We start from the raw sequence: 27,866 nt of genomic DNA on the forward strand, positions 1-27,866 counted from the left end.
CATTGGTTACTGCCGGATAGAAAATTGCACTGTTAGGATCCAGTGCAATGCTCTCATGTAATATCTGGCTAGAGGGAATGAGGTGATGGAGGCCAGCATCAAAACCAGTAAGTGAAGGACCATTCTTGATGTTGGTTGTTAGGATGAAAGGACAATTTCAGCTTGATTGTGTACTGTTGATAACCTTCTCAATGGACGTTTTGTTTTCAGGAGGATTGTGTCTGAGTGTGCCCCAATGAACTCTACTACATGTACAGGGCAAAATTTTGACTTGTCCAGATTGACTGTGATTCCCAACATTGAACAAATTTGGACAAAGGAGTCTCTTGCTTGGATAAGCAGATTTTTTTGTAGTGGTAGAAATGAGCTGGTCTTCCAGATACTGGAACACTTAGAACCCTTGCATTCTCAGATACTCTGTTACTATTGCCATGCATTTAGTGAACACCTGGGGGGGGGGGGGTTATGGTGAGGCCAAAGGGAGAATTGGAAGTGATGGGCTCCCATCCAGAAGTGGAGATACCTTCTGTATCGCCTTTCCCTCTCGATATGGTAGTATGCATCCTGAAAGTCTATGGAACACATCCAATTGTTCACTCTCAGAAGCAGGAGAATGGACTGAACCATGACCATCTGGAAGTTTGATTGCCTGGCTAGGGTCCTAGATTGGCTTGAGGTTCCAGGTCTTTTTTGGCACTAAGAATATTGTGTAAGTTTTGGATTCTAGTTGGGCTGGTGGGACCTCCTGGATAACTTGCTTGTTTAGCAGTTTTTGTGCTTTTGAGAGGATGGAACGTTTAGTAAAGTTTTTGAGTTTGAAGGAAAGAACAGAAAGGGAAAATAATAGCTTCTGGTTATTATCCTATGCAATTCTCAAAATGCCAAACAGTTACAGAACAAAGCTTAGTTCGTAAAACCAAGACTGGATGAAGTATGAAACAAACCAAGCAACGCTGATACTGAACAAGTGTTTAATAAAACAAAGCTTTCAGGTCAAACAAACCCTTCATCAGTGTATCAAAAATCACACAGCCAGTAATTATTCAATTAAACAATCAATCCTAGTTAAAACCAATAGTTGCAGAAGCACACAACTCTATTTCAAACACATTTGTTTATAATTTAGTACAGGTTTTAAAGAAACAGTCTGATTTAAACCTGGTAATACATCAGCACAAAAGTGTATTATTCATTGGTATTCCTTCATCTGAAGTTTATTGTTAACATATCCCCCTCATATATCCTTACATACTCTATCACCCTAAAAGAGAATTTATGTGCATTTCCATATGTACTGATATGCTTAGCCACGGAATTAGTGTCAATATTTCTTCTTATTTCTGAATGATGCTCAGTTATTCTTTCCTTCAGTTTTCTGGTAAATTTCCCAACATAAAATGCCTGACATCTATTACAGGTAGCCAGGTATATTATATTCATTGCAACACATGTTGCTAAGCCAGAAAATATATAATTATTGCTAGTTATTGGGTACTGAAAAGTATTATTTTTGTTAAAGACTTCACAACAGCTACAATTGTAGCAAGGAAGGTACCTCATTTAACTGTTGTTACCCCCCCCCCGCATTCTTGACACACATGTCTTTGTAACGTAACTTCTGCTTTAAACTCTGACAGTTTCTGTATGAGAAACTGGGTTTCATGCCAACTATGGGGCATAATTCAGGTAACGATGTTAATATACACCAGTTATTATTAATAACTCTTCTTACCTCAGAAGTAGCTCTGTTGAAAGCTGTAACAAAATGTAGCTTACCTACATCTAAGTTGGTCTCTTTAGTTCTAAAGGGTATTTCCATTGTATTCGTAGAGAAATAAGGTTTAGTACTATCATCCCTACAGTTCAAGACATATTCAATTTCCATATCTCGGGACTCCCTATTATAGCCCCTTTCCATAAATTCATCTTTCAGTTCCTTCATTTGTTTCTTACATTCTTCTATAGAGGTATTGAGTCTACTAATTCTAACAAACTGAGCTTTTGTGACACTTTTAAACACATGTGGTGCATGCGTACTATTTCGATGGAGAAATTTATTCCTATGTGTAGGTTTTTTATAAACAGTAGTTTGAATTTCAATACCATCAAACAAAATTCTCACGTCCAAAAAGGTAATGCTAGTATCTGAACATGTCATAGAAAAATGTAAAAATTCAGTGCTGTTGTTTAAATAGTTTAAAACACATCTAGTTCATCCCTACTACCATGCCAAACAAAAAACAAATCATCCACATATCTTTCAAAGCAACTAATATTCTGAGAATATTGCTGTGGGCCATGATATATAACTCCAGTCTTCCATTTATCCAGTACTAGGTTGGCATATGTGTTAGCAATGGGAGTACGCATTGCTATGCCAGATATTTGATGGTAAATTCTTTCATTGAAAACAAAATAATTATTATCTAGTACTGACAGGAGTAGTTCACGTATAGTTTCACTGAATCTACCAGAGTACTGCCAATTTTTGAGCAGCAGCTCCCTTTTGGCATCAATGCCATAACTATTAGGTATGACAGTAAAAAGTGACTGAATGTCAAGAGACACCATTAGAAATGTATTTGTAGTACCAAGAGATTTATATGTGTTAAACCAATAAGAGAAAGTTCTCAAAAAATCAGCAGTATCCTGTATATAGCTTTTTACATATGAAAGTTGCTTAGACAATACATTCTGTAAATAAATTGAAATGGGCTGATGAATGACATTAGCATAAAGCTTTATCAATATTTTACTGTAGCACAACACAAACTACCTATTTTATATGGGCTACCGAAGGTCCACAAAAGGGTAGAACCCCCCCCATTAAGACCAACTGTATCTGGGAGGGGTTGGGCCACTGAGCCCATTACAAAGTGAACTGGCACCACACCTGTGTGCCCTGTTCACTCACAGCCTCACCTCAGGCTTTGTCCATACAGAATGGCGCACTGCTACAGTCATCCCTCTCCATAAAGGGGGGGGGGGTGACTACAGACCTTGGGAATTATCGCCCCATTAGCCTGACGAATCGGATATGTAAGGCTATGGAGCGGATCATCATGGACTTAATTAACAAGGATATAGGGAATCTTCAAACTCTGGATCCCACGCAATTTGATTTTGTGAAGGGTAGATCATGCCTGCTCAACCTGGGTGACTTCTTTGAGTGAGTCACCAGAGCTGTGGATGAGGACAAGTCAGTTCATACTGCCTACCTCGATCTGGCCACGGCCTTTGAACCATTCCCCACTCAGGAATTATTAATAGACTCACCAAACTAGGCATCAACCCTTATATCACTAGGTGGGTTGCAAATTGGCTCACAGATAGAACTCACAGTGTGAAAGTAGCAGACTCCAAGTCAGACTGCCGACCAGTCACAAGTGGAGTCCCACAGGGATCGGTCCTGGGTCCTCTCCTGTTTGGCATCTACTTCTCAGAAGTCCAGGCAAACACAGAGAGACTCTGTCTGACCATGTTCACCAAAGATTGCAAGCTGCGAGCTATTATTAACTCCCCAAGTGATGTAGACATCCTATAGAAAGGCCGCACTGAGACCAACAACTAGTGCTGAAACCATGGCCTTAAGCTTAATGCTACAAAATGTGGTGTTATTCCCTTTGGGAAAAAACTCAGTTCCCACTAATTACCCCATTGATGGTAGCCCACTGAACACTGAAGGTGTTATAAGAGATCTGGGGACACAGGTTGACAGCAATCTCTCCTTCGACCACCACCATTGCCACTGTGGTCACAAAGTCCTTCTATGTGGCACATCTCATTACCAAGGGTTTTACATCCAGGAAGAAAGAGGTCATCATCTCTCTCTACTCTTCCCTCATTAGACCAATCATCGAGTATAATGCCCCATTTGGCATGCACCTCACTAAGCACCTGCAACAGCTGGAAAGGCCACAGAAGTACCTTTCGAAGAGGATCGTAGGCCTTAAACACATGCCTTACATGGACAGACTCAAAAAACTCCAGCTTTTTTCTGTCTCATATTGTCTATTAAGAGGCGATCTCTGCTTGACTTACTAAGCCATGTCTGACCCAGCCCTGTTAGAAACATTACACCTAAAGAAATCCCAATCTCTCCGCACCACACTCTCCAGACACCTCAACCTCATTACCACAATCAACAGAACATGCTGGAGGGACACGTTCATAACCAAGAGACTGCCCATGCTCTGGAATAGACTTCCCATACATGTCAAGCAGAGCACCTCACTGGCCCTTTTCAAGAGAAATGTTGATAAGTGGATGGGAAATAGAAAGTTCACCTCGGGGATCACTCCAGTGGGTCTACTTGATAGAGGCACTGGGAACTAATGGCAGCATGATGCCAGGGCACTCCTATGGGCTAGGCTTGTAAAGGCTCCAGGGCTGTTGGCCTAGTACATACCTATGAACCTATGAAAGCTACAAAAGGGGTGGTAGGGTAAAAAATGTAAGATACTAGGGAAAAATGATACTGAATGAAAATATTCTTATAAAACTTCACCTGCAACTGAGCAAGGATATCCACATTTGTCTCGAATGAGTAGCAAATAAGATCTGAAGTAATGTTGGGCTTTGTTCTTATCCACTAAATGTAATATGCAAATGCAAACTTTTCCCAGAATAAGTTAACTCAGCCAGGCAAGCTAACTTATGGAGTATAATGTCTTACTGCTGACATGTCTGAGGGAGAACACGTGGCTAATTAGCAAAGGTCACTCCCCCAGAAAGAATCATTAGCAACAGGCTTGGTCAGGGAGACAGCCCACTGCAGTGAGAATACAGACAGTATAGAATGACTGTGAAGGGCCTGTCTCTGAAGTGGAATGGGCTACTACCAGCAGGAAAATAAACGAGTTAGGGATTACTGCTGGCAGTAACCCTTTCTGAATCGCAGCATATCTTTCCTGCAATTCAGAAAGGGTTACTGCCAGCAGTAATCCCTAACTCGTAATTTTCATCTGTCCTTTGTGAACAGTACGCATCCATTTGCTTTCATATAGTAGCAATATTTAAACAACGCCTTTGTAAGTATTCCAAATGGACTGGCTAAATCTATCAAAACAGAGGGCTGATAATATTGTATTACCCTGGTTAAAAACAAGAAAGAAGAAAAAAGAAAGAAAAAGGAAAAATCACAAATGAATTACCTGAAAAAATGAAGAATGTGCAGTTTTTACATTGCTGTCCACTGCCACTTTAAAATTCACTGAATATGAGCAGGAATGCTTAACACTCTGCTGCTGAACTCTATCTTACCCAACCTGATTTTCACAGCCAAATGCAGTTATCATATTAAAAGCTGCTATTTTTTTTAATTAAAAACATAAACATCAGCATATTGCACTTCCAATCTGCTGTCTATTCTGACTTTCATTCAAAATAATTTTCAGTTACAGTCTGACTCCCATGATTCCCGCAGTGTTCCTTGGAGATTACTAGTGTTGCTGCATTCGTCTCACATAGAGTATTGCCAATCTCAACCTGCAAAAACTTTTAGTTATGTACTTACCATAACTTTAGATGTATGGGATCCATCTCGCCTACATTCTCTACAGATAGGTTTGGAGCCGATCCTCGGCTCCAACTCGGCGCTATACAATAGAACGCAGTCTCTTATTGGCTGAGTCACCTCATATCCCAGGATGCACCACCACTACCTCCCCAGATCTCGTTTGTTCGCACTCATGTTCACAGAGACATACTATTGTCATAACATACTCAGGTCTTTCAAGAGAGGAAGAGGATCAATTTCGGATCGTCCGGTCTCTCCTGGTCTACAAGGCAGGGGGATGGAGGGTGGGTTATTAGGAATGTAGGCGAGATGGATCCCATACATCTAAAGTTATGGTAAGTACATAACTAAAAGATGTAATGTGATCCTATCTCGCCTACATTCTCTACAGATGGGACAGCGTCCCTAGCACCTAATTCCCAGGTGGCTCACTGGAAAACACTCCTGAGAACTGTGGAACCGAAGGAAGCTCGACCCCTGGATGCCACATCTAATTTGTAGTGAGAAACAAAGGTGTGTGAAGATGTCCACGTGGCAGCCGCACAAATGTCGCCAATAGAGAGCTTGGAATGAAAAGCTGCCGAAGTGGCCATAGCTCTAGTAGAATGAGCTTTAATGGGAGCTATGAGCTCCTTGTTTGAGATGAGATACACGTGAGTGATGCAGTCCCTGATCCACTTGGCAATAGTGGCTTTAGTGATGGCTTTGCCTAATCTATTATCCGAAAAGGACACAAACAGTTGATCTGATTTCCGTGCTTTGTGTGTCCTATCCAAATAGAAGCGTAATTGCCTGTGCACATCTAAGCAGTGAAAAGTATATTCAGCTCTATTGGAATATTTGGGAAAGAAGACCGGTAGCTCCATTGACTGTTGTAGACAGAAATTAGAACAAACCTTTGGTATAAAAGATGGGTTTGTCCTAAGAGATACTCTATCCTTGTGGAATACCAAGTAAGGTGGTTTAACACATAGAGCCTGAAGCTCTGAAACCCGTCTGGCTGAAGTAATAGCAATTAGAAGGGCAGTTTTCCAAGAAAGGAATTTCAGATCACAGGTTGCTGCCGGCTCAAAGGGTGGTGAGGTTAAGGCACCTAATACCACGTTCATATCCCACGTAGGTGCAGGTTGCGAAATGGGGGGTCGTAGAAGCCAAGCTCCTTTAATAAAGGCTTTACAGAGCTTGTTGCTCATTAAGGGAGGTTGCACACTTTCATGAAAATTGGAAATAGCCGCCAATTATACTTTGATGGTAGATACTGAGCAACCTTGCTGGAACAGGGAGGCTAAAAACTTCAGTACTTCAGATACTGAGGCTGTCATTGGGTCTAATCCTCGGAGTTGGGCCCAAATAGCAAACCTCTTCCATTTACTGCTATATATCTTCTTTGTAGAAGTCTTGTGGGCCGAAGACAAGATGTGTATGACTTCAGGAGCCAAAGAGTGGCTCCTAATTATGGTTGGAAGAGGAGTAGCCAGGCTGTCAACTTCAACGAATGGAGGGACTGATGGAGTTGTCCTGACTGATGAGTCAAAAGGTCCGGAACTTGGTCCAGGAACCAAGGACCCTCCAATGCATACCTGTGAAGAAAGGGGAACCAGATTTGCCGAGGCCAGTATGGGGCGATTAATATCATTCTGCTTCTCAAGCGAATCGCCTTCTGAATCACCTTGGGGAGAAGGGGAACCGGTGGAAAGGCATATAGCAGTCCGGAGGGCCAAGCGTGGACTAGAGCGTCCTTGGGAGTCTCCCCCGAAACTGGGGTCAGAGTGAAGAAGTGGTGACACTTCGCATTGAAGGGGCTTGCGAAGAGATCGCAACAGGGGACTCCCCATCTTGTGAAAATCTGTGTTATCACTCTGTTGTTCAAGGACCACTCGTGAGGGGAGAGAATAGTTCTGCTCAGTCTGTCGGCTATCACGTTGGATTTCCCCGGAATGTGCGTTGCAATTAGAAAACGCTTGGTAGCAATCGCCCAATCCCATACTCTCATGGCCTCTCTGCAAAGGGGATAGGACCTGGTTCCTCCTTGCTTGTTTAGGTACCAGACTACCGACATGCTGTCGGATTGAATGGCAATTGTACCCTGGGGGAGGTGATCGTGCAGTGCTTGCAACGCTAAAAGCACCGCCCTCATCTCCAGGATATTGATATGAAGAAGACTCTCGGGGTGCCACGTGCCTTGGACCGACCTGTCCAGATAATGACCCCCCCACCCTGTCTGGGAGGCGTCCGTAGTCAGCGTGGCAGAGGGGAGTGGTGGAACGAAGGGTCGCCCTTGATTCAGATTGGGGGATAGAAGCCACCAACGAAGATCCTGTTTGCACGTGTCCGTGATCAGAATGTGGTGACTGAGGGGACGGTCCTGATAAGACCACTGGACTGAGAGGAGCCACTGAAGTATCCTCATGTGCAACCTTGCCAAGGGGACCAGAAGAATGGTGGCTGCCATGCAGCCCAACAGTTGTAGGACCATTCTTGCTGGAGCACGACGTCTGAGGATTAGGGCCCGGACCTGAGACTGAAGCGTCGCGATCCTTTCTGCAGGGAGATAGACTCGCATCTGCCTTGAATCTATTTCTGCACCGATAAACAGAATACGCTGAGATGGTTGCAATACAGATTTTGACCAATTGAAGGTGATTCCTAAGGATTTGCCCAGTGCTATAGTGGCTGCTAAATTTTTCAAGAGTAGATGCCTGGAGGCGGCAGTTAGGAGCCACTCGTCTAGGTATGGAAACACCTGGAATCCTAGACTTCTCAAGTGAGCAGTTGCGACTGCCAAACATTTGGTAAACACCCTGGGGGCTGTGGTGAGACCAAAGGGCAGTGCTCGGAACTGAAAATAACTGTCTCCTAGGCTGAAGCGTAAGTGTCTCCTCGACGCCTGATCCATCAGAATGTGATAGTAGGCGTCTTTGAGGTCTATGGAGCACATCCAAACTCCTTTCTCCAAAAGCGGGAGAATGGATTGTAAAGTGACCATCCGGAATTTGGACTTTTTTACAAATCGGTTTAGTTTGCTGAGATCCAAAATGGGTCTCAAGTCCCCGGTCTTTTTTGGCACCAGAAAGAATCTTGAGTAAGTCCCTAATCCGGCCTGGTCTGCGGGGACAGGTTGGATGACTCCTTTTTGAAGCAGCTTTGATACTTCGTTGGCTGCATGATCCCGTTGACTGGGTGGTGGGTCTGGGAATCTTTGGACTGGTGGGGGTGGTTGAACAAAGGGGATGGAGTAACCTCCGGCAATGATTCGAAGCACCCATTGGTCCTGAGTAATATCTTCCCAGGCCTTTAGGTGCTTCGAGAAACGACCCCCGACTGGCTCCGGAGTTGCACAGCCGGGTACTCCTTCAGGGATGCTGGAAGGAGGAGGAGCCACGAAAGGACTCGCGGTCTCCAGTGTTGCAGGGGCCTCCGCCGCCTCTGGGACGGCGTCTCCCTGAAAAATTTCCCCCTCCTCTGCCTCTAGAAGGGGGGTCGCTCTGCTGCGACGAGTAAGGCTTCTGAGACTTACGGAACCACATTTTCCCTCCCCTTCGGGCCTTGGGATAAGGCCTGAGGGGAGTGGAAAAGCGGGCTCCTACGGCAGCCAAGGTCTTACCCTCCTGTTCGCAGCGAGAGTTAGATAATGAGGATAGGGTAGCCAACTGAGAGTTAACCGTCTGAGTTAACTGTTCAGGTAAGTTACCCGAGAGGGCATCCGACAGCTCCTTGATCAGATCCCTCTGTAGTCTGGTGAAGTGTGCCAGATAATTCAGAGACCTTAACGTAAAGGTCGCTGAAGAAAGGGTACGCTTGCCGTACCGATCCATGCTCCTAGACTCTTTATTAGGGGGATGGATGGACGTCGAAGCCTCTGCCACATCTTGTTGGCTGGCAGATGCCACCACCATAGCATCTACAGCCACACCTTTAGATAAAAAATCCTTGTCCGGGGTGCCGAGAGAAACTTATTGGGACGAGCTGGCACCAGTTCCACAGAATCCGGGTGTTCCCACGCCCTTCGAGAGATCAAATCCAGAAGCTCATCGAAGGGCGGAGACACCCAGGAGGCGGAGGGCTGAGCCACGAAGGCCTTGAGGAACACCGACTCCTCAACGGAAGGGGGTTTGGACTGCCAGTCGCCTCGGTGTTTAAGGATTTCCAGAATGTCTGCAAAGGAGACATCTTCCGAAGACGACTTTGGGGACCCCTCCGCATCATCGAGGTCGGTATCCGATGTGAGGGACTCGTCAGGGGAGTCGACGTGTTTCCTCTTACACTGTCTCTTCCTGGGCGGTTCCTCCGAAAGGGTGTCGGAGGAACCTCCAGGAAGAAGGGAACCACCAATGGGGGTAACCTCAGGCCCAGGGGCTCCGCTGTCACGAGACAGGGGGATTCCAGAAGTGCCAGTCTCCATGCCCAAGGAAGGTGGTGGTGGTGGAAAGGTCGAAGTGGCCACAGAGGATTTGGCTAAAGCACTTCTCATGGCATCGAAGGCCGGACCCCAGAATCCTGGGAAGGTCCCGTCCCGAGGCCACAACAGTAACCGGAGCCCCGCAGCGGCGCACCTAGAGGGAGGCTCGGAACCGAAAGGATCGGATCCGAAGCATCCCCGGGGCCGACTGAGGAGGTCCAGCATCAACCCCGACCCGAGGGACGGGGTTGAAGTTAGAGTCGGAGCCGACTCGATAACTTCGACCGGATCCACCAACACCGACTCCAACGGTGCCAAGGCTGTCGGAGGAGGAATGGAAGTAGAAGGATGGGGGATCGGCTCCAGAGCCAACTGGGCAGGAGTCGAGATCAATTTAGCGAAGACCGGTGACTGGAAAAGCTTCTGAAGCACCCTGTCTATGTCCGAATCGGACATCCTCGAAGAACGAGAAGAGACCGACCGGGTCCGAGTCGACTTCTCCGCCGGCTCCGAAAGACTGGGGGACCGGCTCCGTAAAGGCTCGAGGCGTATCGGCGCCGAGGGAGATTCCACTACTACTGCAATCTCCCTTGGAGCCGATGTGGACTTCGGCTCCGAAGTGGAAGTGTCTGAGCGGGCAACCCCCATCGGCTCCGAAGGCAGTGGAGCCGATGAAGGTGACACGCCTCTCGATGCCCGAGCTCTCGACTCCAAAGCCAGAGGAGTCGAGGCTGGAGACATCGAGGCAGACCATTCCGCCCTTGGCTCCGAAGTCCGTGGAGCCGACGGAGAAGCCTGCCTAGGCTTTTTAGCTATCGGATCCGACGGACTGGTCGGAGCCGAAGATTTTTTTCTTCTTGCCAGTAGGAGAAGAAGAAGAGGATAAGGCTTCCTCAAAAGAAAGGGCAATGAGCCCTTTTAAAATCAATTTGTTTTTCCTCTCTTGGAGGACTCAAGAGGAAAAAGCGTGGCAAACGCTACAGGACTCCTGGAGATGTTTGGGACCTAAACAATATACACACAAGGAATGATCATCCGTTATGGACATTTTGTAACCACACTTAACACATTTTTTAAAACCGGAAGGTCTATGTTCTTTAGACATGGTATTAAAGAAAAACTTAACAACAATTACAGACAAAACAGTTAACACCGACAACTAGGCTCTAATTTAAACGCCTAAAACTTAACAACAATTACAGACAAAACAGTTAACACCGACAACTAGGCTCTAATTTAAACGCCTAAGGCAGGGCTAGGCCCCTCTAACTTAAACGGAACCTTTTTACCAACAAAAATACACAATCTTCCACAAAAGTACCAAAAAAAACAATCACACAACAACACTAGCCGTTAAAACAGCTTTTGGGTGAGTTTTAGAGAGAAATTTGACAGAAAAGTTTCTGACTAGAGGTACTTAGCTCAGCCAAGTCCGAGACCACGTCTATGCTGGAAAGCGGCAAACGAGATCTGGGGAGGTAGTGGTGGTGCATCCTGGGATATGAGGTGACTCAGCCAATAAGAGACTGCGTTCTATTGTATAGCGCCGAGTCGGAGCCGAGGATCGGCTCCGAACCCATCTGTAGAGAATGTAGGCGAGATAGGATCACATTACATCCTTAGATGTCAAGTCACAGATATTGTGCTACTCAAGACAAATCCCCAATTGTAGCAAATGTAAGGAACCATTCCTCAACAGAAATTATGTCCAAACATTTTGGCAAAACTGATCATAATCCCTTCTGTTTAATGTAGCAGTGAGCAACACCTTCTAATAAATATCACCCCTACATTTTCTAAGGCTATTTGCTTCCTGTGTCTAATTCTTTAGTATTGCACCTAGGCATGCACTGGTGATTTAGAAGGATAAAGCACTGATCACAGCCATGGTGAACAAGTTGAACTAGTGGCATGGGTACTTGTTGGCTCCAACAGGAAGTATGGGGGGCAAAGTTGGTGCTTTTCCTGGCTTATGCCACAGCTCTAATGACAGGACCTTGTCTGGAGAGGAGGCGTGTTATGGTGTGGGAAACTGTCGCTGGAAAGATGTTGACATGGTCATCAAAGATGGTGCCAGAAGCCCCTTTTAGTGCATGTGGAGGGAGCATGCAGACATGGGCAGAGGGGCATATGTGAGCTGTATAGTGATAGCAGTATCCATGTCACTATCATGGGCAGCATTAAGTCAAAAAAGAAAGTTTTTCTTGTTGCTGAGATTTCACTGACAGCCCAAAGCACCCTGATAGTTACCTGAAAAATTACCTTTCTTTGACAGTGTAGTGTTTGGTCAAGGGGAAAACTGATGGTTGGGAGGCACTATAGCAAAAATGATTACAAATGCAGAAAAAAAATAAATAAACAAAAGTGATGATGGCACAGTGATGCAGCAGTAAGCATTGCTGTCTCATAGTACTTGGTCTTGAAGTTCAGTTCTCATCTGAGATGCATTCTTTGTGCAGTTTGCACATCCGCTCTATTTTCTTGTGGATGTTCACTGGGTATTCCAGTTTCTTTCCATATGCCAAAGACATGCCAATACTGAAATGGCAATCCACTAAATTGAAATGGTGATCGATGAGCATGCTGTGCAAGACTGAGTGTGCATGCATTCTGCAATGGGTTGGCAATCCATTCAAGTTGAACTTCTATGTCTTGCAATCACTGAGTACAAGGACAGGCTCAAGCTCCCTGTGAGTCTACATCAAATTAAGCAGTTACCTGGTCAATGAATGAATAAAGGTGAGTGGCTCTGATTCCACACCCAGTGAAATGCAATATAACTCTATTTTGCAAGGTGGTGCTGAAAGTGAAAGGTATTCCTCAGACATATACTGACATGTATGTGTTAATTTCTCATGAATACTATCATAGAAATTTTAACTGTGGTCCTCATGGCAATTTTCATTCTTATGTAGTAAAGCAAACCTGGTATGTCACTTTACTATGATTTTTCCTCATGTCCAGTATCAGGTTTACCACTAATAAATAGTACTTCACTCAGTTAAATAATACTTTTCACCAATAATTTCCATAAGTTTGTTGATAATTCAGCATTAATCCAATATGTGGACAACTCCACATTAATCTGGAATGCAAAATGCACAGACCAACTATATAAGCTAACCCAATAGGCATTTAATGTAATAAATGAATTGATATACAATGATTCTCAATGCCAAGAAGACTAAAATAGTGTGTTTTTCTCACCTACTCTCCCTCACATTAGCAACTCACCATACCCATAACCTCAAAAAATAACACCATCCTACATGTCTCCCAGGCTAAACTACTAAGAGTCAGCATTGATCAAAACTTCTAGTTCAACCAGCACATTAACTGTGTTACAGCCAAAACTATCAAAAAGCTAGATATGATATCTCAAATTAAACTATTCCTCAACCTTCCCAAACAGCTAAAAATGATTGTTGATCATTCTAGTACTAGAAGCAGACTTTATTCAGGCTCTGTTCTACCACTTGTGGAGAGCTAAAAACTGCACACTTACTCTTACAGCCAGAGAAGAGTTAGAATTGCTAAATTTGTTTCTAACGCACCAAAATGGGCACATCAATGTATGGTTCTCCTACATTCTCAAAATCTTGGTCTAAAAAACAACTTGTGCTTCTCCCATCTTAAAAGGGTACATGATATCTTATACTATACCCACAAAAGGCTCAGTTGTACAAATATTATTACTAAATATGCCACTAAGAGAAATCTGATGTCACTGCAGCTGAACCAACTATCACTCAACAAATCACTACATTGTTACACAGACTCTATTTTTCTGTCTATGCAACCAAAATCTGGAATTTCATTCCACCTGTTATTAGAGCTAAGCAACATTTGCTACTTTGAAATAAAACTTAAACACCTAGTAATCCATAATTCTTGTTATTGCATAAAGTGAAATTCTCTAATCTTTCTCCAATAACCAATATATTCTGTTCTTCACGTTATCTTCTGCAACACAAAATAATATAACTCTTCACTTCTTAAAATACTGTCCCTTCTTACAACCTTGTCATTTTACCCTTCTTTTCCGATTCAATCTATACTTCACTATACTTCTTTTTTATAAAAAAACAAAAAACAAAACTATCACCACACTCTGTGAGCAGTCAGGTCCAAGAACAAAGCAGAATCCAATAATAAGATAAAAAACAGAAGGACCCAATGAAGAGGCTGTAGTTTCCAGTTTAAAAACAGTTTTAATCCACAAAAAAGAAGCACAAGCGCTTTCGTAGGTACAAATCCCACTTCTTCAGATGCTAACAACTGTTCAAACAAGAATGGTTTAAATACATATACAGAAACACCTGAAGTAATTAAGTAGTGACATCACCTTAAAGCTGCACTCATGTTAAAATGTTCAAGACAAGGATATTATACATCTACCTGCCTATATTTGACTAAACATTTAAATACAGTACTTAAGTTTTAAAAAATATGTAAAAAGATATAAAACATTACAATACATACTCTACAAAATATGGAAAATTATTTACTATATATACCTATTGCACATATTTTCACCTAGTGAAAGGTCTTTTCTTTAATAAAGGCTTGAGGGGAACGGAGAGTACCTTTGGAATATTCCACAGATGTAGGCAATTATATGGATATTGTAAGGAAATAGAGGGGAATTTTAACCAGTGATAAACAGGTTAAGGAGATTACAGATGTGGAACCAAAATTTTTATTTAAGAATAATTTGTCCCTGAAAAGGAGACTATGTTATTGTAAACACAGTGAGGGAACCCCAATAAGAGTTGGTACTAGACTGTGTTGACATTGTTCATTCTGCAAATTTATAGATACGTGTGCACAGTTTACACACCCTTACTATCACAGAATATATAATTTTCGTCTCTATGCTACCTGTGAAACTAAACATGTGGTTTATCTAGCACATTGTTTAAAATCTAAAAAATGTTATGTGGGGAAAACTGATAGGTGCTTAAACGATAGAATCAGGGAGCATCTTTACCACATTAATAAGAAGGACAATTTAAGTGCTTTAGCTACACATAAACTCCATCAACTATAACCGTAACAACAATAATCTATCATCTTCAGTCTTCATTGACTTATCTAAAGCTTTCGACATGGTTAACCACAAACGTCTTCTGCACATACTAAAATCTCTCTCACTTGATCCTCCTTCCTTAACTTGATTTACATCTTACCTTGAAAACCGTCAGCAGGCAGTACTCTGGAAAAACTCACTATCTAATCTCCTTCCTATCTCTCTAGGTATACCTCAAGGCTCTATCCTAGGCCCCCTTCTATTTTCTATCTTTATTAACAACCTCCAATCAGCTATCCCAAACACTACCTGCATACAATATGCAGATGATTCGACTATAATCTGTGCTGCTACCTCTAAAACTGAACTCCAAACTCTTGCCCAAAAAGCTTTTACCTCTGTTGAACAATGGTTCTTAGACCGTTGCCTACTCCTCAACCCTAAGAAAACCAAACTGTTATTGTTCTCACCTACTCGTAAATCTACCCCACTAAACTTCACTCTCACTTCCACTGATAGTATTGTTATTTTTCCAGATTCAACTACAAAATTTTTAGGGGTAACTATTGACAATAATCTCAGCTTTGACGCTCATATCAACAATACATTAAAATTAGTTAATAAAAAAATAGGATCCCTTTACAGAATCAAACCCTTCCTTACACCCATAGCAAGGACCACATTAGCCAGATCTCACCAAATCTCTACTCTTCTATATGCTTCCCCCATTTACACTAATCTCTCCAAAAACAGCCTTAAGAAACTAGCTACATCTTACTATAATATTGCTCGATTTGCTACAGGATCCCAATTTAGAACTCACCACTGCCTGAACCTAAGACAACTAGGTTGGCTTGAACTTCCTAACCAGCTTGTACTTCAGCAGCTCTTAATAGCTCACAAGATTCTATACTACCCAACTAAAATACCAGTACTTTCTAACCTCATTTCACCATACAATAACCTGAAACATCTACGTTCTTCTAACAAACTACTGATTAATATTCCCAAACCCAAAAACTCTGCAGGTGACTCCCTCTTTTCCATCTCTGTTGGAAAAATGTGGAACAAACGCCCCTCTGATATCTCATCTTTATCCTCTCTACCACTTTTTAAAAAGCAACTGAAAATGCATCTTAATAAACACTGGCTTTGTTCCTGCACCAACCCAGATTAACTTTCCTTCTTCCTCTCTCTCCTTTCTTCTTACATGATTCGTTCTTTCTCTTCTCCTTATATCCTGATAGCTCTCCCTCTACATAACATCTATGCAGATATATGCTATCACATATACACTGAATGACTTTTGTAATCCAAAATAACAAAAAAAAAAACAAAAAAAACCCTTTTTTGTATTTTTATTTTTATTTTAAAACATCGTATGATTATACTTTTCATTTTTGCTCCTATCATATTTGTATATTTGTGTATTAACTAGCTCTATTTAGAAATTTTAATCTTGTATTACCTTTTCTCTATTTAAACTTGTAATGACTGTTGGAGCTTATCTCCCCGGGCCTCTACTGAAAATGGACATGTATCCAGCTAGACTAGCCTGGTCAACAAATGTAAAATAAAATAAAAATAAATAAATGTGAATGAAACTGATTCTGGACACACATTTAAGTTTCTAGTTATAAGCAGGGCATCTGAGAATATTAGAGGTGGTGACATATGAAATGTCACAGAAAACTTAGAAGCAGAATGGATAGTAAGGTTGAGAGCCAGTGCTGACTTTGGAATTAATGAATATGTTCCCCTCAAGCCTTTATTAAAGAAAAGACCCTTCACTAGGTGAAAATATGTGCAACAGGTATATACAGTAAATAATTATACATATTTTGTACAGTATGTATTGTAATGTTTTATATCTTTTTACATATTTTTTAAAACTTAAGTACTGTATTTAAATAAAACAAACACTGGAGACGGCAGAACGATATGCTCCCAAAAGACAGGCTAAAGTCACAGTTTGTCTAAATGACTTATACCAGTTCCAAATACAACGAAACTTCAGTCTTCAGATAGTAACCTCCAGGCAACAATTATATAAACAAAATGTTTATTATAAAGGCAAGCGCTTTCACCGTTTAAGGCTTCACCAGGCCTGATGAAGCCTTAAACGGTGAAAGCGCTTGCCTTTATAATAAACATTTTGTTTATATAATTGTTGCCTGAAGGTTACTATCTGAAGACTGAAGTTTCGTTGTATTTGGAACTGGTATAAGTCATTTAGACAAACCGTGACTTTAGCCTGTCTTTTGGGAGCATATCGTTCTGCTGTCTCCAGTGTTTGTTTTATGCTTCTTTCTTTTGGAGATTTTTATAGCAGCTAATTATTTTTGGTTTTACTGTATTTAAATGCTTAGTCAAATATAGGCAGGTAGATGTATAATATCCTTGTCTTGAACATTTTAAAATGAGTGCAGCTTTAAGGTGATGTCACTACTTAATTACTTCAGGTGTTTCTGCATATGTATTTAAACTATTCTTGTCTGAACAGTTGTTAGCATCTGAAGAAGTGGGGTTTGTACCTATGAAAGCGCTTGTGCTTCCTTTTTGTGGATTAAAACTGTGTTTTTAAACTGGAAACTACAGCCTCTTCATTGGGTCCTTTTGTTTTTTATCTTTTTATACTTCTTTTTTATCTTCACTCTTCCATTCCCACCAGCACTCTACACTCATGACTGCCAGGTCAATCAAACTCTCTCCTAGGACTGATATAAGGATCATACACATCTCTCTCAACCCCTTACCGAACCCATGGGTATTATTTAAACTACATATATTTTAAAGCCTGAACGATGGTCCATACTTTAAAAAGTGAATTTTTAATAGCACTTTGTTGTTTAATGTTTTTGACTAGTTGCTATATTAGCTGTTCACATAATAAGTTAAAATAACTATTTTCTATTATTTTCATTGTATTGTTCTTGTATGTTTTTGCCTTTCTCATAGAAACTCTACTGAAAACAGAAATTTTGTTCAATAAGATAATCTCAGTCAACAAACACAGCAAATAAACAAATAAATAAATAAATATACCAGAAATGTGAATGTTTTTGTTGGCTACACAACCAAGAGTTATTTATAAATCTCAGTGCAATATTTATACTGGATGGGACATATTTTCCATTTTACAGTTAACCAGTTCACTACTGGGAGCCACATTTTATTCAAAACTTAAAAAATCTTAATAAAAAATATTTTCAATAATTTCCATTTAACAAATTTTGATCTTGGGCTTTATACAAATTATTTGGCCCATCATCTTCAACTACTACCAATAAAATAACTTTTAAATTAGCACACAGGATGCCAAAAGCAGTTGACTAATTATGCCAACTTAAAATTATAATTAAAGCCAACTTCATGCTATTCAAGTCAGAAGTGACAAACTTCATGACACCCATGCAGACGGGAGCTGAAAGTTCGACTGCTGAATCCTACACTAAGGCACTGTATGAGCACATCCACTCATGCATGAATCGTGCCATCCCAAATAGAACCAAGATGCTCTCCTCCAAAAAAAAAATAGCCAATCTGGTGGTCCCCAGCCATAAACAAACTATACAACAGAAGGAAGAAACTGTTGCAAAAAAGAGGAAAATCCCAGGATGCAAAAACTCCCTTAACAGCCTCAGTAAGAAGCTGAGATCCCTCATAAAATCCTCCAAAGCTAGTTATGAAAATAAAATTGCTAAAGATTCCAAAGACAACCACAAGGCATTCTATAGTTATATCAAGAATCTAAATGGCAATACTCAGATCTGCTCTAAGCTACAACAGAATGGCATTAAATATACTGATCCCCAAGGATATTGCCAATATCCTGGCAGATCGATTTAGGGCCAACTTCACCCCCCTCTCACCCCCTAAAGTGCCCATCTCAATACCAAAAGATTGCCAGATTCCGGTAATCACAGCCACACAGGTACAAACCGCACTCTCCAAAGCTAAGAATACAGCATCCATGGGACCAGATGACATCACGGGCTGTGTACTACATGAACTACAAAATGAAATGGCACCTCACCTAAGTGTCATGTTTAATCATAGACTTACCTTAGGCTTCATGCCCACTGAGTGGCGCACAGCCACAGTTATCCCACTCCACAAGTGAGCATCCACCTTGGATCCCAGGAACTACCGTCCCATCAGTCTGACAAGCCTGATCTGCAAGGGCATGGAATGCATTATCTTGGAACTTATAAACAAAGACATTGGCAACCTTCAAACACTGGACCCCACCCAGTTTGTGTTCGTGAAGGGCCAATCTTGTCTCATGAACCTGAATGGCTACTTCGAATCAGACTCCAAAGCTGTGGACGAGGGTAAGGCGGTCCACACAACCTATCTGGACCTCGCCAAGACCTTCGACACCATCCCCCACTCTGAACCATTGATAAACTTACTAAGCTGGGCATAAATCCCTATGTCACTTGATGGGTTTCCAACTGGCTTACTGACAGAACCCAGACTGTAAAAGTAGCCAACTCCAAATCCAGCTCTAGACAGGTGACAAGTGGAGTATCTCAGGGCTCAGTCCTGGGACCGCTCCTGTTTGGCATCTACTTCTCTGAAGTACAGGCCAGCACTAAGGGACTCTGGCTAACAAAGTTCGCAGATGACTGCAAACTGTGAGCCATTACTGAATCCCCAAATGATGTGGATATTCTACAAAAGATCCTTACAGAAATAGATGCTTGGTGCCAGAGCCATGGGCTCAAGCTTAATGCCAAGAAATGTATAGTTATCTCCTTTGGGAAAAAACATGTACCCATGAATTACAACATAGGTGGCAGTACACTAAACACCGAAAGTGTAATGAGAGACTTAGGGACACAGGTGGACAGTGGTCTCACGTTCGATAACCACATTGCCACAACAGTCAGGAAATCCTTCTATGCGGCACACCTCATCACTAAGGCTTTTCATCCAGAAAAAAGGAGGTCATTGTCCCACTGTACTCATCCCTCATTAGACCCATTATAGAGTACAATGCCCCATTTGGTATGTACCTTACAAGGCATTTGCAACAGCTGGAAATGTCGAAGAAATACCTCACTAAAAAAATCACAGGCCTAAAGCAGATGCCCTATGCTGACCATCTAAAAAAACTCCAGCTATACACTTTGGCATATCGTCTACTCAGAGGTGATCTCTGCTTAACATACAAGGCCATGTCAAACCCTGAGCTGTTGGACATGCTCCACTTAAAGAAATCCCAATCCCTCAGAGCCACACGCTCCAGGGATCTAAACCTTGTCATCACAATGAACAAAACATGCTGGAGGGATAGGTTCCTGACCCAGAGACTCCCCATACTCTGGAATAGACTGCCCATACTTGTCAAGGGTCTATATTAGAAGCACGAAAACCCTAAACTGTGAACGCTCACATTAGCAAAAATGCCAGTAATTGAAGTTGCTACTGTGGGGGGGCTGCACCCCCCACACACCCCACTAACAATATATTCTAACTCCGAGGTCGCTCTACAGTGATGAAAGGCCAAATATCCCACTCCTCACTGTAACACAACCCCACAATCACACTTACGATTCCCGGCATTTTCGCTCATGTGAGCATTCGTGGTTTATGGTTTTCGTGCTTCTAATATAGACCCCATGTCAAGCAAATCACCTCCTTGGCCCTGTTCAAAATGAACCTTGACAATTGGATGGGAGATAGGAAATTCACCCCGGGGATCATGTCAGTCACCCTGCTAGACAGGAGTCCAGGGAAATAAATATTGTGGGAAGAAATATCCAGGGAATTGTTATGGCTAGGCTTGTATAGGCCCTAGGGCCGATAGCCTAGTACCAACCTATGAACCTATGTATAATGCTCAAATTCTGTTTTTTCTGACTGGTTCTTTACATAGTCATACAGTGTAACATTTATTGGCATAATTTTAAAATTTAACTGTACTATCAACTGCTCTGTGAGCTCAGGGTGTGTATAAAAAGGGTGCAGCAAACCAGCTTTCATATCGAGTCATCAAATAGAAATAAATAAATAAATTGTTCAAGCAATAAGTAAAGATCTAAATCCAAATTCAAGGGCATTATCAGGTCTACGTGAATCATTAGTTAGCAGTATATAAGCAAAGGTATGTTAATGCTACTGTAGGAGAGACATCTCATGAGATATTTATTGCCAGTTAACCTGATACCTCATGAGGTATTACCAAGTGTCATATTACCTAAATTTAACAGTAACCTAAGACATGAAAGTTCCTTGTTCATTTGAATTTTTATTATTATTTTAGTTCATTTATGATGTCATTTTTTTGCTTTTTTTCTTTCTACTAGAATGCTACATTAATTTTGTTACTATTGATAACATTTTATGTTTCAATATTTATATAGGCAGTATAAAACAGCAAATAGAGGTAAGGTTAAAAAGACAACTATCGCACCAATAATTAGATTTAAAATACACGTGGTGGTGCTGCAGTAGCGTTGTCGCCTCACAGTAAGACGTTGTCCTGTTCGATTCTCAGCTAGAGCGTCTTCTGTGTGCAGACATGCGTGAATGGGCGTACCTTTGTTGAAGGTTGTGCATCAGGGCCGGCAACTCGGCACATAAAATTCTACTGCCAATCATTAGCGGACCGGAGTTCTGCTGTGGCGACCCCTAACCGGGAAAAGCCGAAAGACACAACAAAAATACTGCAACTTTCAGGGTCATGATCAATATAATTATAAACACTTTCCCATGCTTTAATGACAGATCCATAAAGTCACTCATGGTAAGTAACAGCAAACACAATGACATAATAAAAATGCATGCTTTAATGAAACATCCATAGAATTACTCTTGTCCTACATATAGCAACAATAAAGACATAATAACACTGTTAGGTCTTGAATTTGCCCAAAATCTGATAGAAAACTTTGAATTTTTTACGAGTCTTACAGACACACATATAGAGAGAGAGCATCTTGATTTTTTTTTCTTTCTACTCAGTACTGCTGTGATGAAAGTATATAATTTAATTTCTGTATTTACATTAACATTTTATAATACTGATAAAGACCAGGGCTACAGCATTTTTGAGATACTCATAGTAATTAACTTGTACTACGTCACATAAACTTACCTGCGAGCCTTGCGATAAATTCCTCTGCACTGTTTTCCACTTCCATGTTTAGTAGGGTTATTTGGGCTACGGAAAGACCATTGGACACTCTGAACACCACAAGGCCCTAGACAGTCACCCCAGCTGGACCATGATGACCAGCCACAGTTCACTGAAAGAAAGAAAAAGAGATGCATTCTTCAGTTGCTGATTATCTGACTACTAGGTTAAAATCAAAGGCTCATAAACATAACTTTGATGTACATAGCAAGCAGATATAAATACTTGCTTACATTTGCTAGAATTCATACTGACCTGAGCATTCAGGGTTACTTCGGCACTGATCCAGTTTTCCTTTATGACACCTGCAAATCTGACAGTTAACCTTGGCAAGCTGTCCTGGCCAGTACTTAACCCCCTCAAGTTCACAAGGACACTCTTCCGGGGGCACACATTTATTATCACTGTCCAGCACCAGTCCATTTGGACACCAGCATCCTGGGAGAAAAAAAGTCAAAAACACCATTTGTGAAATCATGTTGCTCCTTGAGCTTGGTTTATAGTATACCAAACAAGGAATGAAATCAACATCTTTATTAAAGATACTCAGATGACTCCACTAATTTAGCAACGTTAAACAGCCTTAGATAAAAAAGACAGGTCATCAAAGATGAAATATGTGAATTGAAACTAGCATAACTGAAAAAGAGAAAGAAAAGTACATACTTCTAAATGCTGAATATAAAATCTTTTTAGAATGTTTTCCCACATTTCACTGAATGAGTCCCTCTTTCAAATGCACTGTCACACTCACTTAAGCCTAGGGCTGCCACATCTTGCAATGCAGAAAACCGGACTGAAGCCAAGCCCCCCGCACTACTTGTAAATCTTCCCAAGCCCAACCAATCCCCAGCCACATCCACACCCATTTTATGACATAAATACGCATGTCATTACAGCAAAATGGCCCTTTTAGTACATTTTTAGACAATCTATGTGCTTTACTCTTTTTTTGTTGCTGTTGTGGAGTATCCCTGAGTCCACCGCATCGATTTAGCGATGCTTTTTGTTAAAAAAAAAAAAAAAAGACAGAGCTTGCTTTTTGACAAACTCCGTCATTCTGTCCGCACTTCTAAACAGAATACCGGAGTTTATATAGTGTTTTCTGGACTACCAGAGAATCATTCTGATTTCCAGATAGTCCAGAGAAATACCGGACAGGTGGCAAGACTACCTGAGCCCTTCAGCTAAAGTGTAATGAATGTTTCAAGGATTAGCCAGGAGGAGTATGCAGAACAGTGTGGCAATGTGCTTTGATCGACGTAAGTGCACTGATGTTAAGAATGTTGACATTTCTGTGGACTGACTATTAGTAGTAGATACACGTGTGTGTGTGTGTGTGTGTGTGTGTGTGTGTGTGTGTGTGTGTGTGTGTGTGTGTGTATATATATATATATATATATATATATATATATATAAACACACACACACACACACACACACACACATACACACACACAGTGGATATAAAAAGTGCACACACCCCTGTTAAAATGACCACAATAAACCATTTCAAAACTTTTCCCATTTTTAATGTGACCTATAACCTGTACAATTCAATTGAAAAGCAAACAACTCTGTTAGGGGAAAAATACAAAAAATATAAAACATACAATAAGCTGGTTGCATAAGTGTGCATACCCTTAAACTAATACTTTGTTCAATCACCTTTGATTTAATTACAGCATTCAGTCTTCTTGGGTAGGAGTCTATCAGCATGACACATCTTGACTTGGCAATATTTACCCACGCTTCCTTGCAAAAGTGCTCCAAATCTGTCAGATTGCAAGGTCATCTCTTGTGCACAGTCCTCTTCAGGTCACCCGACAGATTTTCTATTGGATTTAGGTCTGTGTTCTGGCTGGGCCATTCCAATACTTTAATTTTCTTCTGTTGATTTGGATGTATGCTTGGGGTCATCATTGTGTTGATAGGTGAAATTCCCCTTCATCTTCAGCTTTCTAGCAGATGCCTAAAGGTTTTGAGTCAAAAGTGACTGTTATTTGGAACTGTTCATAATTCCCTCCACCTTGACTAAAGCCCCAGTTCCAACTGAAGAAAAGCAACCCCAAAGTATAATCCGGCCACCACCATGCTTCACCGTGGGGATGGTGTTCTTTTGGTGATGCAAAGTGCTGTTTTTGCACCAAACGTACCTTTGGAATTGTGGCCAAAAAGTTCAACCTTGGTCTCATCAGACCATAACACATTTTCCCACATGCTTTTGGGAATCTTGATGTATTGTTTTGCAAATTTTAGCTGGGCCTGGATGTTTTTCTGTGTAAGAAAAGGCTTCTGTTTTGCAGCCCTACCCCATAGTCCAGACATATGGAGAATACGGGAGATTGTTGTCACATGTAGTACACAACCAGTACTTGCCAGAAATTCCTGCAGCTCCTTCAGTGTTGCTGTAGGTCACTTGGCAGCTTTCCTGGCCAGTTTTCATCTTGTCTTTTCATCAATTTCGGAGGGACGTCCAATTCTTTGCAACGTCACTGCTGGCCCATATTTTCTCCACTTTTTGATGACTGTCTTTCTTCTCTGGTATATCCAGTGCTGTGGAAGTTTTTTTGTACCCTTCTCATGACTGATATCTTTCAACGATGAGATCCCTTTGATGTTTTGTAAGCTCTCTGTGAACCATGGCTTTTGCTGTAGCAGGCAACTGAGTAAATGTCAGGAAAATACTACTAGGACAGCTGAACTTAATTTGGGGTTAATCACAGTCTCTTTTATTGATGGCAAGTGTGCACCCAAGAAGACTGAATGCTGTAATTAAATCAAAAGGTGCTTCAGCAAAGTATTAGTTTAAGGATGTGCACACTTATGCAACCAGCTTATTGTACATTTTTTTTTTATATTTTTTCCATTGACAGATTTGTTTGTTTTTCAATTGAATTGTACAGGCTATAGGTCACAATAAAGGTAGGAAAAGTTTTGAAATGATTAGTTGTGGTCTCATTTTTTTTATATCACAAAAACCTGGCATTTTAACAGAGGTGTATACACTTTTTATATCCACTGGATATGTAATATATATATATATATATATATATATATATATATATATATATATATATATATATATATATATATATATATATATATATATATATATATATATATATATATATATATATATATATATATATATATATATATATATATATATATATAGATATATACAGTCGGCACAGTGGTGCAGCGGTAGCATTGTCACCTCACAGCAAGAGGTTCTCTGGTTTGAGTCTCGGCTGGAGTGATTTCGGTGCATGTCCTCCCTGCGTTCATGTGGGTTTTCTCCTGGTGCTCCGGTTTCTTCCCATGTTTCAAAGATATGTGTCTGGAGCGTTTCTCCCAGGGCCTCCTCTAAAAACTGGCTTCGGTCCAAGTTGGACAAATGTTAAATAAATAAATTAAAAAATATATATATATATACATATATATATAAATATATATATATATATATATATACATACATATATAGATATATATATATATATATATATATTTATATATATATATATATATATATATATATATACATATATATATATATATATATATATATATATATATATATATATATATATATATATATATGGGTCTAGGACACATGCTCGACTAGCATATGTCCTAATCACAAAACATTGAACACACATACTCGAAAGCTTAACATGGAAAAGCGCCTGTATGTGTAGTTCAAAAAAAAATCTACATTTCTGCAAGGGGGCTTCACCCCTGCACCCCCCTACTTTATTATTGTCACTCTGAGATCACACTACAGTGGGGAAAAGGGTATTTCCCCTTACCCGCAATGTAGTCCAATCTATGAAACAGGCACACATACACAGAAGCGCTTGTTGATGTTAAGTGCTTTTGTGTATGTGTGTTCGATGTTTTGTGATTCAGACATATGCTAGTGTCCGGATCCCATACATATATATATATATATATATATATATATATATATATATATATATATATCTACATATGGATTCACTTTACAAGCTCAAGATACTCATCATCATCTGGTTTCGGCTGTTCCCATTAGGAGTCACCATAGCAGATCATCTGTTTCCATTTCTTCCTGTCCTCTGCGTCTTGCTCTGTCACACCATCCACCTGCATGTCCTCTCTCACCACATCTATAAAGCTTATCTTAGGCATTCTTCTTTTCCTGTTACCTGGTAGCTTCATCCTTAGCATCTTTTTCCCAATATACTCTGCATCCTTCCTCAGCACATGTCCAAACCAATGTAATCTTGCCTCTCTGGCTTTTTCTCCAAACCTTCCAACCTGGGCTGACCCTCTGATATACTTATTCCTAATCCTGTCCACCCTCGTCACACCCAGTGCAAATCTTAACATCTTTAACTCTGCCACATCCAGCTCTAACTCCTGCCTTTTTGACAATGCCACTGTCTCCAACCCATATAACATAGCTGGTCTCACTACCCTCTTGTAGACCTTCCCTTTCACGCTTACAGGTACTAGTCTGTCACAAATCACTCCTGACACTCTTTTCCACCCACTCCATCCTACCTGTACTCTCTTCTTCACCTCTCTTCCACACTCACCATTACTCTGAATTATTGATCCCAAGTATTTAAACTCATCCACCTTTGCCACCTCTACTCCTTGCATCCTCACCATTCCTCTATCCTCCCTCTCATTCACACATATATATTCTGTCTTAGTCCTGCTGACCTTCATTCCTCTTCTCTCTAGAGAATATCTCCATCTCTGCAGGGTCTCCTCCACCTGTTCCCTACTCTCACTACAGACCACAATGTCATCTGCAAACATCATAGTCCGTAGGGACTTCTGTCTGATCTCATCTGTCAACCTGTCCATCACCATTGCAAATAAGAAAAGGCTCAGAGCTGATACTTGATGTAATCCTACCTCCACCTTAAACGCATCCATCACTCCCACCGCAGACCTCACCGCTGTCACACTACCCTAGTACATATCCTGTACCACTCTTACATACTTCTCTGACACTCCCGACTTCCTCATACAATACCACAAAGCTCCTCTCTAGGCACCCTGTCATATGCTTTCTCTAAGTCTACAAAAACACAATGCAACTCCTTCTGACCTTCTCTGTACTTCTCCATCAACACTCTCAGAGCAAACATCGCATCTGTAGTGCTCTTTCCCGGCATGAAACCGTACTGCTGATCACTAATCATCACTTCCCTTCTTAACCTGTCTTCCACTACTCTTTCCCATAACTTCATGCTGTGACTGATCAATTTAATCCCACTGTAGTTACCACATCTCTGCACATCACCCTTATTTTTACAAATTGGTACCCAAAACACTTTTTCTCCATTCGAATTTCAGCATCTTGAGAAAGTAAAGTCAAAAACACAGAAAACCGGAAGAACAAAAGCTCGAGACTTGCAACATTGAAGTCCCAAAACATCAAAAACCACAGTTTGCGATCATCTTTATTTAGTATATGTGCTCTAAATAGTCCCCGTCACCTTCCAAACTCCTCCATTGTCACCCACAAAGAAATACTGCTCCATCCTTTATCTGTGACACCTGTCAACCATTTTAAGCATATACAGGCAACACTGTAGTGCACAACAATGTAAATACCACTCACAGAGACATGTAAATACAGCCATAACATTTCCAGAACTTGGGAAATACCTCTCTGGAAACCCACTGTATCAGACTATCCTTTGTTCTATAGAATGTGCTCAAACTGGGTATGTCTGCGCACCACCTGTATTCTTTTAGGTGAAGGCGGGCACCCACC

At 41.2% G+C, this 27,866-nt stretch overlaps 1 protein-coding gene across 1 annotated transcript in view; it reads right to left on the reverse strand.

Annotated features, from left to right (window-relative positions):
* LOC122797804 (SCO-spondin-like) overlaps positions 1-27,866 on the reverse strand; it is a 4,708,783-nt gene that overhangs the window by 3,186,187 nt on the left and 1,494,730 nt on the right. Inside the window, exons 38-39 of the mRNA XM_044066325.1 lie at positions 22,346-22,528; positions 22,052-22,202 (exon numbers count right to left, since the gene is read on the reverse strand). Of these exons, the coding sequence (XP_043922260.1) occupies positions 22,052-22,202; positions 22,346-22,528 (334 nt within the window). The remainder of the gene's footprint in view (positions 1-22,051; positions 22,203-22,345; positions 22,529-27,866) is intronic.

The sequence above is a fragment of the Protopterus annectens genome, chromosome 3.part1 (genome assembly GCF_019279795.1).
Source record: "Protopterus annectens isolate FY-2018-M chromosome 3.part1, PAN1.0, whole genome shotgun sequence".
Classification (NCBI taxonomy): domain Eukaryota; kingdom Metazoa; phylum Chordata; order Ceratodontiformes; family Protopteridae; genus Protopterus; species Protopterus annectens.